This window comes from Coregonus lavaretus (genome assembly GCF_964263955.1).
Source record: "Coregonus lavaretus genome assembly, chromosome: 17".
NCBI classification, from domain to species: Eukaryota; Metazoa; Chordata; class Actinopteri; order Salmoniformes; family Salmonidae; genus Coregonus; species Coregonus lavaretus.
Window position 1 is genome coordinate 25,720,460 of NC_140004.1, and position 20,900 is coordinate 25,741,359.

The 20,900-nt window shown below is 48.1% G+C and overlaps 1 protein-coding gene across 1 annotated transcript in view; it reads right to left on the reverse strand.

Annotated features, from left to right (window-relative positions):
* Positions 1-802: 802 nt before the first annotated feature.
* The window catches only part of gas2l1 (growth arrest-specific 2 like 1), a gene marked incomplete at both ends in the record, with an annotated part of 38,259 nt that continues 18,161 nt past the window's right edge, over positions 803-20,900 (reverse strand). Inside the window, 4 exons of the mRNA XM_084180246.1 lie at positions 803-2,945; positions 4,859-5,165; positions 9,744-9,840; positions 13,331-13,438. Of these exons, the coding sequence (XP_084036372.1) occupies positions 803-2,945; positions 4,859-5,165; positions 9,744-9,840; positions 13,331-13,438 (2,655 nt within the window). The remainder of the gene's footprint in view (positions 2,946-4,858; positions 5,166-9,743; positions 9,841-13,330; positions 13,439-20,900) is intronic.

Below are 20,900 nucleotides of genomic sequence, written 5' to 3' on the forward strand. Positions count from 1 at the left end.
GGTCAGGATGCAGGGGGTTGGTGGGGGAAGGTGAGTAGTAGTGCACATATGGAATATGTAGTGTGTATAAAGTCCAACTGACTTTTAGATGTGAACATTGTACAGTAATGTATTGTAGAGTATTGTATTTATATATGAGTCCAAAACAGATTAGATCTGTAAAGATGTCCACAGAAGGTAACTAGCAGAGGGTGAGTGGCAGTATGGAGAATGAGAGAAAGTATCTGTTACAGCACGCTCTCCACACAAGCATTTTGACAATCAAAGCAGACAGAGATGCTGTGGCATACACTGTCCACTAGAGGGAGCCAGTCCAGTTGACTTCATGATGATGCTAGATGATGATGCTAGTGATTCACTGCTCCTGCCTGGGGTTCTTACCTCCCCCTCAGCACTGGCACTTTTTCAGCGATGCATATGACTGCACATATGTTATCTCTCTCTCTCTCTCTCTCTCTATAGTTGCAGCATAACATGGGGCTTTCAAGACAGTGCCTGCTTTGTATTAGACACTTTATGATTGACCAAAGCATCCCTCAACTTAAACAATAGTATTAGATTCTGGATCAATCCTTTGGTAATAAATAATTAGGCTTAGAGTGCAAAGAATAGAATGGGATACTGAAACCCTGACCATTATAGACAGGAAAGGGCCTGACTGCATTTCAAAATGAGGGAGTGTGCAACATGCTCTATAAAAATAGTCTGTAGCCCGGTCTCCAGTCTATTTTAGACAGTAGTCAGTTTTCATTTGACAACAGACTCTTCTATATCAGTATCATCATGATGAGTTAGTTGTGTGCTACATCCAAGCCTCAGTGTCCAGGCCGCTCCCTGACTCTACAGAGTAGGAGCGGTCCCTGTTGCCCATGGCGGGGGAACGTGACTGAGGGTGGATCAGGTCAGCAAAGGCCTGGTGCATGGCCTTGCGTGAGGGTGGATGGCCATTGGAATGGGAGCTCTGAGGGGACTGTGGCGGGGTGGGGCTGTGGAGGGGAGTATAGTTGCCCCTGGCCTGAAGGTCTCTGTAGCTGACTGGGGTGGGGATACGTGACGGGCTGTTCCCTGGCCGGTTGTCTGTACGGGGTCTGACCCTGGGCCTCAGCTTGAGCTTGTAGATGGAGGGCACCCTGTCAGCCTTCTTCCCTGCCCTCTTGGGCCGGAGTACTACACCCCCATCAACAGCATCCCCATTGGCCAGGGGAGGAGGTGGGGGAGAGGACTCTGAGCGTGATTCACTCAGGCTGAAGCACATGGAGGAGCTCTCACTGGAGGAGTCATCCTGGAAGGAGCAGTCCTCCAAGGGGGGCAGGGGGATGGGCGAGGGACAAGACTCTGGGGGAGGGAGGTCATCATTGGGGTCTCCATCCTCCAGGTCGTAGGGGAAGCTTGGTTGGTGATCCTCCAGAGGGATGTTTCCCTCAGGCCCTGAGCCCCAGCCAAGCTGACCCTGCTGGCTCTCCATCAGCATCTCTGCTGGAGCACCACTGACATGGCCCCCCCCATTCATGCTCCTGGGGTGGAAAGGAAGTTGTGAGGGGGCATGGCTGAGAGGTATGCCCAGCTCCGAGTCTCTCTGGCCAGGCAAGGAGGACAGGAGCTCCCCTTCCTCCATGGAACTGGAGATGGCAGGGAGCTTCCTGAGACCTCCACCTCGCCCGCCCCAGCGCTCTGGTTCTGCGTGCCCACCGTTGGATAGTCCGCCAGGGCTATGGCCATGCAGTGGGCCCAGGGTATCCTCCAGTCCTCCACAGGAACGTGGGTTAGTTCTCTTGGACTCCCGGAGGTCAGGCAGACCACCTACCTTACCCCCCACGTTGAGTGAGGAGGTGGAGGAGTTGGAGGAGGAGTAGGCCGAGTCAGTGACGTTAGGGTCAGCAGAGGCAGGCGTGCGGAGGGTTTGGGGCCCAACCCCCTGCTGTGGGTGTGAGGAGGCGGGCAGCTGAAGGGTGCCCCCCCCTGTGGGTCTACTAGGCCCCCCTCCGCCCTGCCCCGTGTTAGCCAGGAACTCAGCCTCGAAGCTGCGGTACAGGTCCTGCTCCTTCTGGGGGTCCAGGTTGGGCAGGATCTGGAAGTTATAGCCTAGCCCCTCCTCCTCAGGTTCCTGTCGCTCAGAGCCGGCCCACCCTCTGTGGCCATGCCCATTGGAGCGAGGGCCGTGGGAGGTTCGAGGGGAGCGGGGTCCATGCCCATGGTGGTGAGAGGAGCGGGGGGAGGAGGAGTGAGGAGAGCGCCGGCCTGCCTGGGAGACGGGAGGCAGCAGCCTACTCCTCCCCACCGAGGGGGAGCGTGGAGCGGGGGGCCTGGGAGCCACCATAGTCTTCTTACTGAGGCTGCTGCTCTGAAGCCCTTTGATAGGTGAATTAGAGCAGCAGGATGATTGTCTCCTTGAGAAACCTCCACTGATTCTGGGGGAGGCGGGGGGCAGTTGTTTGGTCCTCAGCTCCTCTCGTCTGTCAGAGGATTGGGGCTGCGAGGCCCCGTGACGGGGAGAGGGTCCAGGGCTGGCATCGCTGGTCCGACTCCGGCTGGGCATCTTTCCCTGGCTGTGGGAGCGCAGGGCCTGGAGCCTGTGTGGGCTTTCAGGCCCCAGAGAGCGGCCCCTTTCCCCACGGCTGCTCCTGAGCCCGTCAGAGGGGCCCTGTGGGGGGCTGGGTTTGAGGATGGAGGCGGGGGCAGGGCGTTCCCGGGAGTGGCTGCGTGCGCGGGGCATTGGGGGGCGCAGGGCTGGGACCTGTCCTCCTCCTCCTCCAGGCCTCTCGATCACATGCTTCCCCTCCTTCCTGTTGACCAGCAGGACCACCTCCTCTCCGGAGCGGCGGGTGCCCCCCAGAGAGAAGCGGCCTCCCCCTGCCCCTCCTCCTCCTCCCTTAGAGGAGGCTGTAGAGGAGTCGCTGTCCCCTGACAGACGGCGGGTCACTGGCAACAATGACGACTCCTTAGACCTGCAGAACACAGAGGAAGACAGACAGGGAGTTACTTATAGTTACAGTATCTTTGATTTATTTCTGGCCTGAAATTATATCATTGGAATAAAATAAATATAACATTATATTTTTTAAACATTCATACTAGTTTGAGAGAAAAAAACTTGCTCAGAGGCCATTCTCCAACCCAGCACAATAGTGCCTATGCCTCCCCCCACTCCCCTGGCCCTGACAGGTTTACAGTAAACACCATCCACCTCCAGTCCATGATGGGTCCTGTGACCTCCAGGGATCATGAGGAACCTCCCTGCAGGCTTCTGCTGTTGCTGATGTCTACCCTGACTGACACACGTAGGGCTGGGTGCTTCTCAGAACACTGGGCTGGATCAGGCTCAGGGATTACAGGGAAGATGAGAGCAAGTGGGGGCAGGATTATAGGCCCTGTGGATTTAGTGACACCACACACAGCCGCAGAGAGCGCTGCCTGCCCTGCTTTCCCAGAGCTCACCACACCACACCACTCCACTGTCAAGCACCAGCAGGGCCTCTTGGGACAACGTACCATCCAAGACAGGATACACCTAATGACTTACAGCAAGATAGGAACCCAATCAGTAGAGCTCTGTAGCAGTGGCCAAAACAACAACCTGATAGACATGTATTTCAGAGTCATGTGCTCTCTGGCAATATTCTGTAAGAAGCATTAACTATATCCGCTTTCTTTACTGACATTCTTTATGTAACCCCTTCTATAATGCTCTGTGAAACCAGAACAAACAACCAAGAAAAGATTATTGCACGTTATATAAACAGGGCAAAATAAATATGAGTAACAAGATTGAAATGTTAATCAAATATTGTCTTAAAATAATGACATAGGCAAACCAATATTGTCTATGGATGACTGCATTCTGACGGCTTGACATAACGAAGCACATGGTGTTTTCCCTCCCAGGTTAGCCCACCTGTGACCTACTTCCTAGGGGGGGCAGCAGGGCCTAGGGGAGCAACAGTTGTCAGTCAGATTAACCCTTATCTAGTCTGGTGCACTTGGAGGTGCCAACCTTGAAGGGGTTAACCTGTCCTGAGGCCTGTTGCCGTGACGCCGGGCCTGAGCCATCACTCACTCCGGATACTGAGCCACTCATTGGCCGGGAGCCAAAGTAAACGAGTCCACAGCCCTTAATTGTGTTGAACAATGGCATCTCCACACACTGACGTATGAGGGAGGTATGTGAGACCAACTCAACACTCAACGGGACCTTATGTGGAGAGCTGAGGGCATGCATTCTCTTTCCTATCCAGAAAATAGTTTTATAGCCCATAAAATCCAATACTCTGACTGTCATGTTACTTCAGTGAGAGACATCAGCAGAAAAAAAGAGAGGCATGTTTTTCATCTAGTATAGTCGACATGTAGCCTAATTCAATCCATCAGCTCTGGGCCTTTTAGAGAGAACAGAAACATCACCAACAGCAACACTGTTGGATGTTGAATCCCATCCGAATTCAGGCAGTCATTAGCGTAATTAACAGAGCCAAAGGAGAGGAAGGAGGAGAGGGGGAGGGAGAGGGGGAGGGAGGAGAGGGGAGGGGAGAGAAAAGGAGGAGAGGGGAAGAGAGGGAAGGGAGTGAGGTGACAGCAGCAATCAAGGTGTGTAACCAGTCTGGCCACCAGGAGGCAGAGTGGAACGGCCGGGAGGGCAGGACTGTGTCAGCGCAATGTCACCTGAGATTAGGAAAATCTCTCTCTGCCTTGTGTAATCTGTCGCTTCCCAGTTTTGTGCGCTGTGCTGTGTTTGTGAGTGTGAGTGATGAAAAGTGGATCAGTGCTGGTGATGCAGACAAAGACGATGAAGTGTCATTAGCACAACACACACAAACACACACACACAACACACACAAACACACACACACACTCACTCACTCACCTGACTGGGTTCAAGTGGCGGGGTTCTGACCGTTCTCGCGGTGGTCGTGGTAACAGGGGGGTGCGTCCTGCGTTTGTGTCGAGCTCCGTGGGGAGGGAGGGGTGGTGGGAGCGGCCAGGCCGGTTGGAGGAGGAGGGGGCACATGATGGAGGCTCCAGGCCCTGGGTGCGTCTTTCAGGGGGCTTATATGGGGCAATGCCCTCGTTACGCCAGTATGGGCCTGGGCTGGTGGAGCGGGAGGAGTGGGCGCTGGAGGACTTGCTGTGGGCACCCTGCCCACTGGCTTTGGCCTGGTGGTACCGGTGAGCTGCAGGGAACAAGCATAGGAAACAACAATATTAGTAGAGGCTTAGGTATATACGTGAAAAATGTATGCACTCACTAAACTGTAAGTCGCTCTGGATAAGAGCGTCTGCTAAATGACTAAAAATGTAAAAAATGTAGACCTTACAGTGAAATGCTTACTTACAAGCCCTTAACCAACAATGCAGTTTTAAGAAAGAATACTTAAAAAAAAATTAAGTAACAAATAATTAAAGAGCAGCAGTAAAATAACAATAGCGAGGCTATATACAGGGGGTACCGGTACCGGGTCAATGTGTGGAGGCACCGGTTAGTTGAGGTAATTGAGGTAATATGTACATGTAGGTAGAGTTATTAAAGTGACTATGCATAGATAATAAACAGAGAATAGCAGCAGTGTAAAAGGGGGGGGCAATGCAATAGTCTGGGTAGCCATTTGATTAGATGTTTGACCAGGTGGCGAATCGCATCTCTGCATGTCTGGCAGACATATCAGTATGGATGACGGATCACCACCTCAAGCTGAACCTTGGCAAGACGGAGCTGCTCTTCCTCCCGGGGAAGGACTGCCTGTTCCATGATCTCGCCATCACGGTTGACAACTCCGTTGTGTCCTCCTCCCAGAGTGCGAAGAGCCTTGGCGTGACCCTGGACAACACCCTGTCGTTCTCCGCTAACATCAAGGCGGTGACCCGATCCTGTAGGTTCATGCTCTACAACATTCGGAGAGTACGACCCTGCCTTACACAGGAAGCGGCACAGGTCCTAATCCAGGCACTTGTCATCTCCCGTCTGGATTACTGCAACTCGCTGTTAGCTGGGCTCCCTGCCTGTGCCATTAAACCCCTACAACTCATCCAGAATGCTGCAGCCCGTCTGGTGTTCAACCTTCCCAAGTTCTCTCACGTCACCCCGCTCCTCCGCACACTTCCAGTTGAAGCTCGCATCTGCTACAAGACCATGGTGCTTGCCTACGGAGCTGTGAGGGGAACGGCACCTCCGTACCTTCAGGCTCTGATCAGTCCCTACACCCAAACGAGGGCATTGCGTTCATCCACCTCTGGCCCGCTGGCTCCCCTACCTCTGCGGAAGCATAGTTCCCGCTCAGCCCTGTCAAAACTGTTCGCTGCTCTGGCACCCCAATGGTGGAACAAGCTCCTTCACGACGCCAGGACAGCGGAGTCACTCACCACCTTCCGGAGACATTTGAAACCCCACCTCTTTAAGGAATATCTGGGATAGGATAAAGTAATCCTTCTACCCCACCCTTACCCCAACCCACCCCCCCCCAAAAAAAAAAAAAACATTGTATTGCTATAAGGTGAATGCACCAATTTGTAAGTCGCTCTGGATAAGAGCGTCTGCTAAATGACGTAAATGTAAATGTAAAAATGTTCAGGAGACTTATGGCTTGGGGTTAGAAGCTGTTTAGAAGCCACTTGGACCTAGACTTGGAGCTCTGAGAGAACAGTCTATGACTAGGGTGGCTGGAGTCTTTTACAATTTTTAGGGCCTTCCTCTAACACCGCCTGGTATAGAGGTCCTGGATGGCAGGAGGCTTGGCCCCAGTGATGTACTGGGCTGTACGCACTACCCTCTGTAGACTCATGGAAAAGGAAGAGCTCTTCTACCCACAGCACAGGGTGACACTAGCCCCAGGTCTGGCTATCACACACGAAGGGTAAACATTAACTGATATGAATGGTTATAGCAGCCGTCAGGTCATGTTTATGACAGTGTGATGAGGGCTTTATGAGCGAAGTGTAGTGTTGTCTGAAAGGCCATTTATATGATACTGAATGAGGTAGCACTATGGTAGCACTATGGTAACACTATGATAACACTGTGGTAGCACTGTGGTAGTATTGTGGAAGCACTGTGGTAGCACTATGGTAACACTATGATAACACTGTGGTAGCACTGTGGTAGTATTGTGGAAGCACTGTGGTAGCACTGTGGTAGTATTGTGGAAGCACTGTGGTAGCACTATGGTAACACTATGATAACACTGTGGTAGCACTGTGGTAGTATTGTGGAAGCACTGTGGTAGCACTATGGTAACACTATGGTAGCACTGTAGTAGCACTGTGGTAGCACTATGGTACCACTAGTTTGATTACTAGCTTTGGTTACTAGCTAGCTACCTTTTGAGTTTGGATCCTGTGATGCAGTTGGCATCAGTTGCTGGGACTGCTGCTATATGTCCAGGGTTCCTGCCGACCAAGGGTCTGGTGAGCTGCTTGTCGTAGCAGCTAGCCTAGCTGCCACTGTTAGCTGCCTATCAAGCTAGCGGGGTTTCCTTGAGGGCTTGAATGCAGCCCTTGTGGCTGGGACCGCGGATTGTCCCAGGGTTGTGGCTGTCTAGATCCCTGCTGTTTGTTTCTGTTTCCATCTTCCCTGTGACCTGCCCTGTCTGGAACTGCAAGGAGTAACAGCGTAGCCTACGTTGCTACCATGACAAAGACCAAAGCCAGTGGGAGTACCGTTGAGGACAGTGGTGTCTCTCTATCACAGGTGAAGGATCTTTTAAACGAACAAAGATAGTTCTACAAGCAGTTGTTACAACAACAAGAAAATAGCTTCAAGTGTTTTGTCCAAATACTGGTGGACTCAGCTAATAAAATAATGACCTGACCAGAGAGGTCCAGGACCTGAAGAACAGTTTGCAGTTCTCCCAGGGTCAGCTCAATGACTTTAAACAGGAAAACGGAAAGATGACTGTGAATCTGTAAGTCATTGAGAGAGGATATCAGTTCTGTATATGAATCCATGATAACAATGATGGAGAAATCAGATTATCTCGAGGGACAATCAAGGCAGAACAACATTGTTATGGATGGAATTGCAGAATCTCCGCATGAGACCTGGACGGAGTCTGAGGACAAAGTGAGGGAAATGATTTTGGAGAAACTGAAGATGGACCACAGGAAGATTGAGGTGGAGCGCGCCCACAGGACTGGAAAAACCACCATCGGCCCAGGTGACAGGCCCGATAGTGGTCAAGTTCCTGAGGGAGCTGTTCTGGAAAGAGCCAAGAACTTGAGAGGAACATACATCTTCCTCAACGAGGACTATCCTGAAGCTGTGCGCAAGTGCTGCAAAGAAAGACCTAGTTAAGCTGCGGCTGTTCCAGAACAGAGCGGCACGTCTTGCTCTTCATTGTAATCAGAGGGCTAATATAAATACTATGCATGCCAGTCTCTCTTGGCTAAGAGTTGAGGAGAGACTGACTGCATCACTTCTTATTTTTATAAGAAACATTCTTGTGTTGAAAATTCCAAATTGTTTGTACACTCAACTTACACACAGCACTGACACACACACTTACCCCACCAAACATGCCACCATGGGTCTTTCACAGTCCCCAAATCCAGAACAAATTCAAGAAAGCGTACAGTATTATATACAGCCATTATTGCTGTCACGCCCTGACTCTGGGGACTCGTATTTGTTGAGTCAGGGTGTGTATTTTCTGTGTGGTATGTTCTATGTTGCATTTTCTATGTTTAGATCTAGATCGTGTAGATCTATGTTGGCCGGTGTGGTTCCCAATCAGAGGCAGCTGTAGCTCGCTGTCTCTGATTGGGGACCATACGTAGGTAGCCTATTGGCACTAGTGGGTTGTGGGATCTTGTTCCGTGTGAGGTATGTTGTTTGTCTACCTTGGACTTCACGTTTCGTTTCATTTGTTGTTTTGTCGTGGTGTTTATTCAGTATAAATAAACATGTATGCATATCACGCTGCACCTTGGTCCGTCCAGTCTGTAAACGAACGTGACTATTGCATGGAACTCCCTTCCATCTCATATTGCTCAAATGAACAGCAAACCTGGTTTCAAAAAACAGCTAATGGGGATCCTAATAAAATACCAAATCCACTATGGTAACACTATGCTAGCACTGTTGTAACACTATGGTAACACTATGGTAGCACTGTGGTAACACTATGCTAGCACTGTTGTAACACTATGGTAACACTATGGTAGCACTATGGTAACACTATGCTAGCACTGTTGTAACACTATGGTAACACTATGCTAGCACTGTTGTAACACTATGGTAGCACTGTGGTAACACTATGGTAACACTATGGTAGCACTGTGGTAACACTATGCTAGCACTGTTGTAACACTATGGTAACACTATGCTAGCACTGTTGTAACACTATGGTAGCACTGTGGTAACACTATGCTAGCACTGTTGTAACACTATGGTAACACTATGCTAGCACTGTTGTAACACTATGGTAGCACTGTGGTAACACTATGCTAGCACTGTTGTAACACTATGCTAGCACTGTTGTAACACTATGGTAGCACTGTGGTAACACTATGGTAATACTATGGTAGCAATATGGTCACACTATGGTAACATTGTGGTAACACTATGGTACCACAGTGTGAGCTGTACAACTCCTGAGCTAAGTTGTATCAGATAAGCGGCTCAAATGGATACAATTGTAAAACAATTGTGAGCCGTGCAGACTGACCAGAATTAGATACAATAGAGTACAATATAAAACAATATAACTCAGTGACTATAAAGGGTAAAGGGCTGGTTGTTTGGGTAGAGGTGACCTCACCGAAGGCGGCACAGCGGCAGGGGTCATGCTTGTCCAGATAGTGTTCTAATGTGTCCCATCCCCCACCCACACGCACCATCACATGAGTACGAAGGACCTAAGGAGAAAGTGAGAGAGAGAGAGAGAAAGTGGACAAGGTTACAACCCTGACAAACATGGCATCAATTCACAAATGCACTAATGAAGACTAGAGAGAGACTATATACTATGAAGCTTAGCACACACACACGTACAAACACAAAACCATGCGTACACACACAACCGCTCACGCGCACACACACACACACAAAAGCACACACACTGTTTTAAAAAACTAAAGTGATGTTTAAACCCAGTGACACGGTGCGATACCACACAGACTGCAGATCAAGTAAATAGATATGTAAATCTTACAAGTGGGGCAGAATGCTGAGCGCTTGGCCTGGAGTCCCTCCCCCCTGCCCCCGAAATTAAGTAACACTCCCATCAGATGCACCCCTGCCAGTGCCTCTGCCTCCTCCCTCCTCCCACATGACCCCCAGCTGCCGCCATTATGAGCACTGTTCATCGCCATGCCAACACACAATTAAAAAGAGAGGGGAGAAGAATAAAGAGGCACACTGCTATGAAAGACACTCCCCCTCTCCCTCTCTCAGCTGGCGTATCCATGCTTTTAGAGTGGGGGGGGGGGGGGGGGGGGGGGGGGGAATTAGCATGGTAACAACTCATCCTGCCCCATCCTCTTCTACAATTTCAGCTAGAAGAGAGGAGGGGGGGGGGGGGGGGGGTGAGCGAGCGAGAGAAGAGCGAGAAGAGAGGGGGAGAGGAGAAGAGAGGAGAGGGGGTTGGTCATTGAGGCACAAACAGACCCAGAGTATGAAGCCCAGACAGTCTCTTTCTCTCTGTCTCTGTCTTTCCCCTGCAGGCAGATGCATTCCTCACAGCAGGGAGAGAGAGACTGTATATTTAGCCTGATGTGAAGGTCCTGTGGATGCAGCCACGCCAGCCTGCCTCCTCTCTGGGTTGTGTAATCACTGCTGCCAGCCACATGTTTCATTTAGGGGCTGGGCCCGTGTCTCTCTACGGCCAGGCCAGGCCAGACAGGGCCATGAGGGTGCATCTGTGTGAGCTGGCTCTTGCGGGAGCCATGCTGCACTAAATCACATGTAACCATGCAAGGCCTCCCACACTGACTCAGGACAGGACACAGCCCACAGTGATCTGGTCCTAACAGTGCTGCTCCTGCTCTACCACCTGTCCTCTGCTGCTCTTCTACATGCCCACCACACCGCCAACACGACACACTGTCTGTCTGCAAAACAGCTGTCCTCCTCTGCCTTACTTCTTACTTCTTCTTCTTTCTAGTCCTTTACTGCTGCCACTCTACTCCTGAGACTGTTAGTCTTGTTCCAAGCAGAGAGGCTATGTGATGGTAAACTGTTGGCCTATTGTCTGGTCCACTAATGGTGTCCAACTATGCCTGACCCAGACTCTGTGTTGTGAGTACCATGATAAGGATGAGTTGATTCCCTGGAACCAGTGATGCTCCAGCCCTCTGCCTCAGCAGCCAGCCCATCAGTGATGGGGTATCCCACTCTCCACAACTCTATAGAACTAACCCGTTTCTATGGCAACGGCGAACAGAGACTACTTGTAATCACGATGGGGGTGGAGTAAACCAATTCCCTCCCAAATCAGGCTTGAAGTTTTAAGCTCATGGCCCGCTGACGCTGTACCACAACTCCAAGCACCCTTTCCTTGTACATCTCTCCTCCATTTATTTATCCACCCTTTTCCCCCCTCACTTCCTCCCTCTCTCCTACACCTCGTGCTCTAGCCTGCACTCTTTGTCAGGCTTTGGCAACTGAATGGGGCCTGTTGGCTTGATGGTGGCAGCCAGCAGGCTAGCTTCCTCCCTGCAGATAAATAGGGAAGTGTGTTGGCTGGGCTGCACTAGCGGCTGCTGGGGGATATGCATAATCACTGTCCTCCTCAGTGAGTGGAGGAGAGGGTGGAGACGGTGCGGAGGGGGGTTAATCTGAAACGGCTCCTACACACAGACTATCTCCAGACAGGTTTTACACTAAGATGTGTGACACGCTTCAAACACACTGCCACTACTACACTTGAGTTTAACACTTTACCTGCCTCAAAAGCCACTACACTTTAGTTTTAACACTTCATTTGCTTTCAACCCAGCCACGGCATTCGAGTTAACACTTTAACGTTACCTGCTTCCAAAACAGCCACTACACTTAGGTTTAACATACCGCACACGTAAGACACTACTAAAACAGGCACTCCACTACATACCATACAGCCAAACACACAGTCAGTCATCCAAACTTTAAGAAACATTTAACAGAAACATCTCACTGAGGTGTAAAAGTCCCCTGTAGCTCAGTTGGTAGAGCATGGCGCTTGCAACGCCAGGGTTGTGGGTTCGTTTCCCACTGGGGCCAGTATGAAAATGTATGCACTCACTAACTGTAAGTCGCTCTGGATAAGAGCGTCTGCTAAAATGACTAAAATGTAAACATGTAAAATGTAAAAGCATACCACAGATCCTAACATACACACTGTGCTTTTAACAGACCTACATGAATCGCAATTTTAAATTCTGGGAAAGTTTGATCTGCTCAAAAGAAGAGTGGACATGTTGCCAGCATTGGGAAGTAAGGCAGACATCCTGGAAATGCATCAGATTTGGACTGGCATCCGTTCAGTCCATTCATTGGGCGGAGGTACATGGGAGGTAAGTGAAACAGAATCGATCTATCTGGCGGGCAGCCTTCCTGCAGGCACAGGCCCGGAAGGCAAGATAGAGTTGCAGTGGTGACACCAGGCAGGGCCCAGACTGAGGCACACAGCCTAGCAGAAACAAGCAGCAGAGCAGGCCAGATAAGGGCCCATACAGGAAATGACCCAAAACTCTATTTGTGTCTGGCTGGGCCAGCGTGTATGGGAGTTGGGAGGTCTGGGCCAGCCAGTAGGGAGGTACCAAGAGCCAGAGTAGTGCACTGGGAATAGGTCTGTGCAGATTGTAAACAATATGCGGCCTGGACTGGGGAGAATGAGATCACTGTACATACTGTAGTTCAGGGGAAATGTATTATATCTACAGAATAGTTGCTTTGTTTGACCCTGTTCTGGTTTTCCTTGCAGCAACAAGTTTAGCTAAATGTACACACTGCATGCCTCCATTGTAATACTGTGTAAGCAGCCATCACAACAGCAGCATATAAACATATGACAATCTAATTGCTCCAGGGCATAATATTTGCATTTATGCAAAATATGAACTGTAGCCTACTATCAAACTGCAATGCAATCTAAATGATATTAGAGTAATCCAAAGTCACGTCCATGAGCTGTGAAAAAGACAAAGAACCTATCTATGGACTCTTGGACTGTGTAAAGGTGCAATTCCAATACTATAGATGGTTAACCTGTAAAGAAATTCCATCACAGGTTACTAATGCATCCACAGGTTTAAGACATAGTCATGAATGCATGCGCACACACACACACACCACTCAAGGCTGATTGTTGACTATTCTTATGGGCTGGTTTAGTGGATGGGGTTGATGTTGATGGTCAGTTCGTACCCGTATGAAGATCAGAGCACTGGAGTCTCCCACTTTGTATTTCCCCTCAGACACCTTGGTCATAGGGAACTGGGCAGGGCAGGAGCAGCGGCCCAGGATCTCCCGCACCTACAGAGACATAACAGAACCCTGGTTACCACCCACAGCTACAGAAAGGAACAACAGGCAGAAACTGTTCATTCTCTGTTCAACCTTCCATCTTCTTCATTTCAACTCTTCCTATGACATCATGCTTACTCATATCCAAGACAAAATCCCCTCTGGTCCTGAGCTCTGTGTGTGTGTGAGTGTCAACAGCACAGTGATTCTATTACATTAGGGTGAGACATGGCTAGCCATGGCTGTCTGTATGTGTCTCAGCTTCCTACAGAGCAGAGGTCCCTCTGAGTACCTGTGTAATGGAGAGCCCATCCTCTCCCTCCCTCACCAAATATGTCCTCATCTGCCTGGAACACTTAGTCCAGCTCATTGCTGCAGTGCATAAAGTCATAAAGGCACACAAATAAACATTACAACATGCACACACACACAAACACACACACACACACACACACACACACAAACACACACACACAAACACACACACACACACACACACACACACACACAAACACACACACACACACACACACACAAACACACACACACACACACAAACACACACACTGCTGTGGGGACCTCCTGACTGCTGCAATAAGGTGAGGCCCTAACTAAATTCAGAGGGGTGATGTTAATTTGAGTCTGTGGTTTCAGATGCATTTTGGGTTGAGAGAGACAGCTCCGGTACTGTACTGTGCTGTGCTGTGCATATTAAGCACAGTGGAGTCAGACAGAACTCTAGGGTGGGGCGAGAGAGGCCTATGTTGTGTGGGCGCTCTCTCTCGCCTGGGATTGGCCAGCTTTCATGTTATTCTTGGCAGCTCTCTCAGACAAAGGCGTGTGCACACTTGTCAACCGAGAGACCATGAGCAGAGAGAGAGAGACCAACAACATCACAGAGGACAAAAAGAGGCGAGCTGTGCAAGGACAAAGAAACAGGGAGTCCTGTCCTCCATATGTACTGTATATACAGCAACAAATCAATCAAATCAAATTTTATTTGTCACATACTTCGTAAACAACAGGTGTAGACTAACAGTGAAATGCTTACTTACGGGCCCAACAATGCAGAGAAAGCACATGTACAGTACAAATACAAACACAGAGAAACAATTGAAAGGCTCTCAGTAGTCTCTCAAGGAATTAATCACATTAAGAAAACCAATCAGATGAAGAGAGATTGAATTAGATCAAAATAGATTAAATGTGAGACAGCCAAGTATCGATTGAAGAAGACAGTTACCATCCAAGTACAGTATATATTTAGCTGGAGGCAGTGTTGCAGGCAATGTTCCCTCTAAACTGTGTGCGTGCGTGGGCGTGTAGCAGCCCTGAGAATGCTGCGCAGCTCCCGGGACTGCCACGCAGAGCGCAGAAGAAATATCAGCCCATGGAGAGAAGCACGAGATTGAACTTCACTCAACTTTCTAGAGTTTTCCCTGTTAACACTATCAACGTTTCCCGTTACTTTGGCAATTGTGATCGAATCAATGCAATATTAGCCACTTTCAATGCAACATACCGAAACAAAACGAACTACGCAATATACGTTGTTGTAGGCAGAATTTTTCGTAGTAGGATTCTATTGTGCAAGACTCAGCCCGTACTCTACATAGACCAGTGTGGCATAACCAATCAGAGCTGCAGTAGGCCTATATGCAAACAGACCATTGCCATATATGGATTTGTGTCATTTACTTTGAACTGGACTGTGTTTACAGCTGTGGTCGTGAGTAGTTCTACTTCATGTCTTTCAGACCATCAGTACGGTCGAAAGTATGGATTATATCCCCTGCGCTCCACGCAGGTTGCGTAATAATAACAACAATGTCACGCAGGTGATGTGACAGCTATAAGACGTGAGATTCGGATTGCCTACCCTAGGCATCCCTCTCCCCTGGTATTATTAGCATGCTACAAGCTCGCTAGCAAGGTAGTTTACCAACTCAACCTAGCTGCCACTGTGTGTTGTCAGCTTGGCTTACCAAACGACAGCCATTCGTGCGTGTTTCGAATAAATAAGCCTACGTTTAAACATGGTATCTCTCCTGCTCCAGCCCTGTGGTCATAACTAGGCTCACCCGAAATAATTTTGCGGGTGCTGTACAGCTACCCTTACTGTGTATTGTGGTCTCTGGTTACTATTATATTAGTTAATTTAATGAATCAGTATACACTACCAGTCAAAAGTTTGGACACACCTACTCAAGGGTTTTTCTGTATTTTTACTATTTTCTACATTGTAGAATAATGGTGAAGACATCAAAACTCTGAAATAACACATACAGTGGGGGAAAAAGTATTTAGTCAGCCACCAATTGTGCAAGTTCTTGCCAACAAAGGGTATATAACAAAGTATTGAGAAACTTTTGTTATTGACCAAATACTTATTTTCCACCATCATTTGCAAATAAATTCATAAAAAATCCTACAATGTGATTTTCTGGAAAAACATTTCTCAATTTGTCTGTCATAGTTGACGTGTACCTATGATGAAAATTACAGGCCTCTCTCATCTTTTTAAGTGGGAAAACTTGCACAATTGGTGGCTGACTAAATACTTTTTTCCCCCACTGTATGGAATCATGTAGCAACCAAAAAAGTGTTAAACAAATCAAAGTATATTTTAGATTTTAGATTCTTCAAAGTAGCCACCCTTTGCCTTGATAACAGCTTTGCACACTCTTGGCATTCTCTCAACCAGCTTCAGCTGGAATACTTTTCCAACAGACTTGAAGGAGTTCCCACATATGCTGAGCACTTGTTGGCTGCTTTTCCTTCACTCTGCAGTCCAACTCATCCCAAACCATCTCAATTGGGTTGAGGTCGGGTGATTGTGGAAGCCAGGTCATCTGATGCAGCACTCCATCACTCTCCTTCTTGGTCAAATAGCCCTTACACAGCCTGGAGGTGTGTTGGGTCATTGTCCTGTTGAAAAACAAATGATAGTCCAACTAAGCGCAAACCAGATGGGATGGCGTATCACTGCAGAATTCTGTGGTAGCCATGCTGGTTAAGTGTGCCTTGAATTCTAAATAAATCACAGACAGTGTCACCAGCAGAGCAACCCCACACCATAACACCTCCTCCTCCATGCTTCACGGTGGAAACCACACAAGCAGAGATCATCCGTTCACCTACTCTACGTTTCACAAAGACACGGCGGTTGGAACCAAAAATCTCAAATTTGGACTCATCAGACCAAAGGACAGATTTCCACCGGTCTAATGTCCATTGCTCGTGTTTCTTGGCCCATGCAAGTCTCTTATTCTTATTGGTGTCCTTTAGTAGTGGTTTCTTTGAAGCAATTCGACCATGAAGGCCTGATTCACACAGTCCCCTCTGAAAAGCTGATGTTGAGATGTGTCTGTTACTCTGTGAAGCATTTATTTGGGCTGCAATTTCTGAAGCTGGTAACTCTAATGAACTTATCCTCTGCAGCAGAGGTAACTCTGGGTCTTCCTTTCCTGTGGCAGTCCTCATGGGAGCCAGTTTCATCATAGCGCTTGATGGTTTTTGCAACTGCACTTTTACAGTTCTTGAAATGTTCCTGATTAACTGACCTTCATGTCTTAAAGTAATGCTGGACTGTTGTTTCTCTTATTTGAGCAGTTCTTGCCATAATATGGACTTGTTAATTGAAATGCATTCCAGGTGACTACCTCATGAAGCTGGTTGAGAGAATGCCAAGAGTGTGCAAAGCTGTCATCAAGGCAAAGGGTGGCTATTTGAAGAATCTCAAATATAAAATATATTTTGATGTGTTTAACACTTTTTTGGTTACTACATGATTCCATATGTGTTATTTCATAGTTTCAATGTCTTCACTATTATTCTACAATGTAGAAAATAGTAAAAATAAAGAAAAACCCTTTAATGAGTAGGTGTGTCCAAACATTTGACTGGTACTGTATTTCATTCTCCAAACACACCAAGACAGTCGTGAAGAGGGCACGACAACACCTTTTCCCCCTCAGGAGACTGAAAAGATTTGACATGGGTCCCCAGATCCTCAAAAAGTTATACAGCTGCACCATCGAGAGCATCCTGACCAGTTGCATCACCGACCGTAAGGCGCTACAGAGGGTAGTGCGTACGGCCCAGTACATCACTGGGGCCAAGCTTCCTGCCATCCAGGACCTATATACTAGGCGGTGTCAGAGGAAGGCCCAAAAAATTGTCAAAGACTCCAGTCACCCAAGTCATAGACTGTTCTCTCTGCTACCGCACGGCAAGCGGTACCGGAGCACCAAGTCTAGGTCCAAAAGGCTCCTTAACAGCTTCTACCCCCAAGCCATAAGACTGCTGAACAATTAATAAAATGGGCACCTGGACAATTTACATTGACCACCCCCACCCCCACCCCTACACTGCTGCTACTCACTGTTTATTATCTATGCATAGTCACTTTACCCCTACCTACAGTTGAAGTCGGAAATGTACATACACACCTTAGCCAAATACATTTAAACTCAGTTTTTCACAATTCCTGACATTTAATCCTAGTAAAAAGTCCCTGTCTTAGTTCAGTTAGGATCACCACTTTATTTTAAGAATGTGAAATGTCAGAATAGCTTTTATTTATTTCATCACATTCCCAGTGGGTCAGAAGTTTACATACACTCAATTAGTATTTGGTAGCATTGCCTTTAAATTGTTTAACTTGGGTCAAACGTTTCGGGTAGCCTTCCACAAGCTTCCCACAATAAGTTGGGTGAATTTTGGCCCATTCCTACTGACAGAGCTGGTGTAACTGAGTCAGGTTTGTAGGTCTCCTTGCTCGCACACGCTTTTTCAGTTCTGCCCACACATTTTCTATAGGATTGAGGTCAGGGCTTTGTGATGGCCACTCCAATACCTTGACTTTGTTGTCCTTAAGCCATTTTGCCACAACTTTGGAAAATATGCTTGGGATCATTGTCCATTTGGAAGACCCATTTGCGACCAAGCTTTAACTTCCTGACTGATGTCTTGAGATGTTGCTTCAATATAGCCATATTACATTTTAGTCATTTAGCAGACGCTCTTATCCAGAGCGACTTACAGTTAGTGAGTGCATACATTTTCATACTGACCCCCCGTGGGAAACGAACCCACAACCCTGGCGTTGCAAGCGCCATGCTCTACCAACTGAGCTACAGGGGACATCATTTTCCTTCCTCATGATGCCATCTATTTTGTGAAGTGCACCAGTCCCTCCTGCAGCAAAGCACCCCCACAGCATGATGCTGCCACCCTCGTGCTTCACGGTTGGGATGGTGTTCTTCGGCTTGCAAGCAGCCCCCTTTTTCCTCCGAACATAACGATGGTCATTATGGCCAAACAGTTCTATTTTTGTTTCATCAGACCAGAGGACATTTCTCCAAAAAGTACGATCTTTGTCCCCATGTGCAGTTGCAAACCGTAGTCTGGCTTTTTTATGGCGGTTTTGGAGCAGTGGCGTCTTCCTTGCTGAGCGGCCTTTCAGGTGATGTCGATACAGGACTCGTTTTAATGCGGATATTGATACTTTTGTACCTGTTTCCTCCAGCATCTTCACAAGGTCCTTTGCTGTTGTTCTGGGATTGATTTGCACTTTTCGCACAAAAATCTCTAGGAGACAGAATGCGTCTCCTTCCTGAGCGGTATGACGGCTGCGTGGTCCCATGGTGTTTATACTTGCGTACTATTGTTTGTACAGATGAATGTGGTACCTTCAGGCGTTTGGAAATTGCTCCCAAGGATGAACCAGACTTGTGGAGGTCTACAAATGTTTTTCGGAGGTCTTGGCTGATTTCTTTTGATTTTCCCATGATGTCAAGGAAAGAGGCACTGAGTTTGAAGGTAGGCCTTGAAATACATCCACAGGTACACCTCCAATTGACTCAAATTTGGTCAATTAGCCTATCAGAAGCTTCTAAAGCCATGACATCATTTTCTGGAATTTTCCAATCTGTTTAAAGGCACAGTCAACTTAGTGTATGTAAACTTCTGACCCACTGGAATTGTGATACAGTCAATTATAAGTGAAATAATCTGTCTGTAAACAATTGTTGGAAAAATTACTTGTGTCATGCACAAAGTAGATGTCCTAACTGACTTGCCAAAACTATAGTTTGTTAACAAGAAATGTGTGGAGTGGTTGAAAAACAAGTTTTAATGACGCCAACCTAAGTGTATGTAAACTTCAGACTTCCACTGTACAAATTATCTCGACTAACCTGTACCCCTGCACATTGACTCAGTACCGGTACACCCTGTATATAGCCTCGTTATTGTTATTTTATTGTGTTACTTATTCTTTTATTTTTTACTTTAGTTTATTTAGTAAATCTTTTCTTAACTCTATTTCTTGAACTGCATTGTTGGTTAAGGGCTTGTAAGTAAGCATTTCACGGTAAGGTCTACCTGTTGTATTCGACGCATGTGACAAATACAATTTCATTTGATTTGAAATATTTTAGAATTATATTTTATCATTTATTTTCTTCACCTTCTGAGCTGAGATAACACCACATCACCATGATGCTGGGCGTGCATGGCTGCACCTCTTGTGGAGCTAGCTGAACTACAAGTAGAAGATGGTCATGACCTGTGCCACGCCTGCCTAGACATTGGCCACCTGCGTGAGGCCCTTTCTGACCCCTGTATTAACTGGGCCATCCTGCCTGTGAAGGTGAGGGAAGCGCGGCTTGCCAGAGTTGAGGGCCTGGTTTGCACAGATAATTTACCAGTGTCCGGCGTTGTTCGCCAGGACCCACCCAGGGCCACCAAAAGAGGGAAAGCCCACGAAACCGATGGCGCCCCTCCAGTAAAAAAGTGAAAAAAGAAAAACCTCACTCGGAAGTTCGATTCCTTATCCTCTGAGAGTCAGGGTCCTCTTAGTCGGGGCCCTCTAGCACTCCCTCCAGAGATGGGGGACGCAACAGAGGACTCAGATAGCCGTGATGATGACCTGCTCTCCACTCGGGCATCCAACCGGCACTTTAGTGACCAGGATGATGACACACCCAACATGGTGAAGGAGGTGCCAATCCGTCTCAACGCTAAAGATGGATCAGAGGAGTCATTCCGAGGTTCTGATCCCACGGAGTCAGAAGAAAGCTCTGCCTCACTACGTGCTGTCCTGCGTGCGGCCTTAGCTAGGCTAGAGCTTGATGACCCTCAAGCCACAGCCCTTGCAGCTAACCTGTTCTTTAAGATGGCCACTGTTCAGTGTGCCACCTTCACCGTCCTATTGTCCATGCCCACCATGGCAAGGACAATAGGACGGTATCTGCCATGCGGGATGCAAAACAACAATGGCTGGACAATATGCCTAAGGTGTATGAATGCATAGCAGAGCTGATGCTCTCCCCAGATGAAGCCCTGAAGGATGACTCCCGCTGCCCCAGACCTCATTGCAGGGCCACAGATGAGCTACTGTCACGGGCCTACGAAACAGCGGCCCGCATGACCCGCATTGGGAACTCCCTCTCAGTGCTCATGCTAG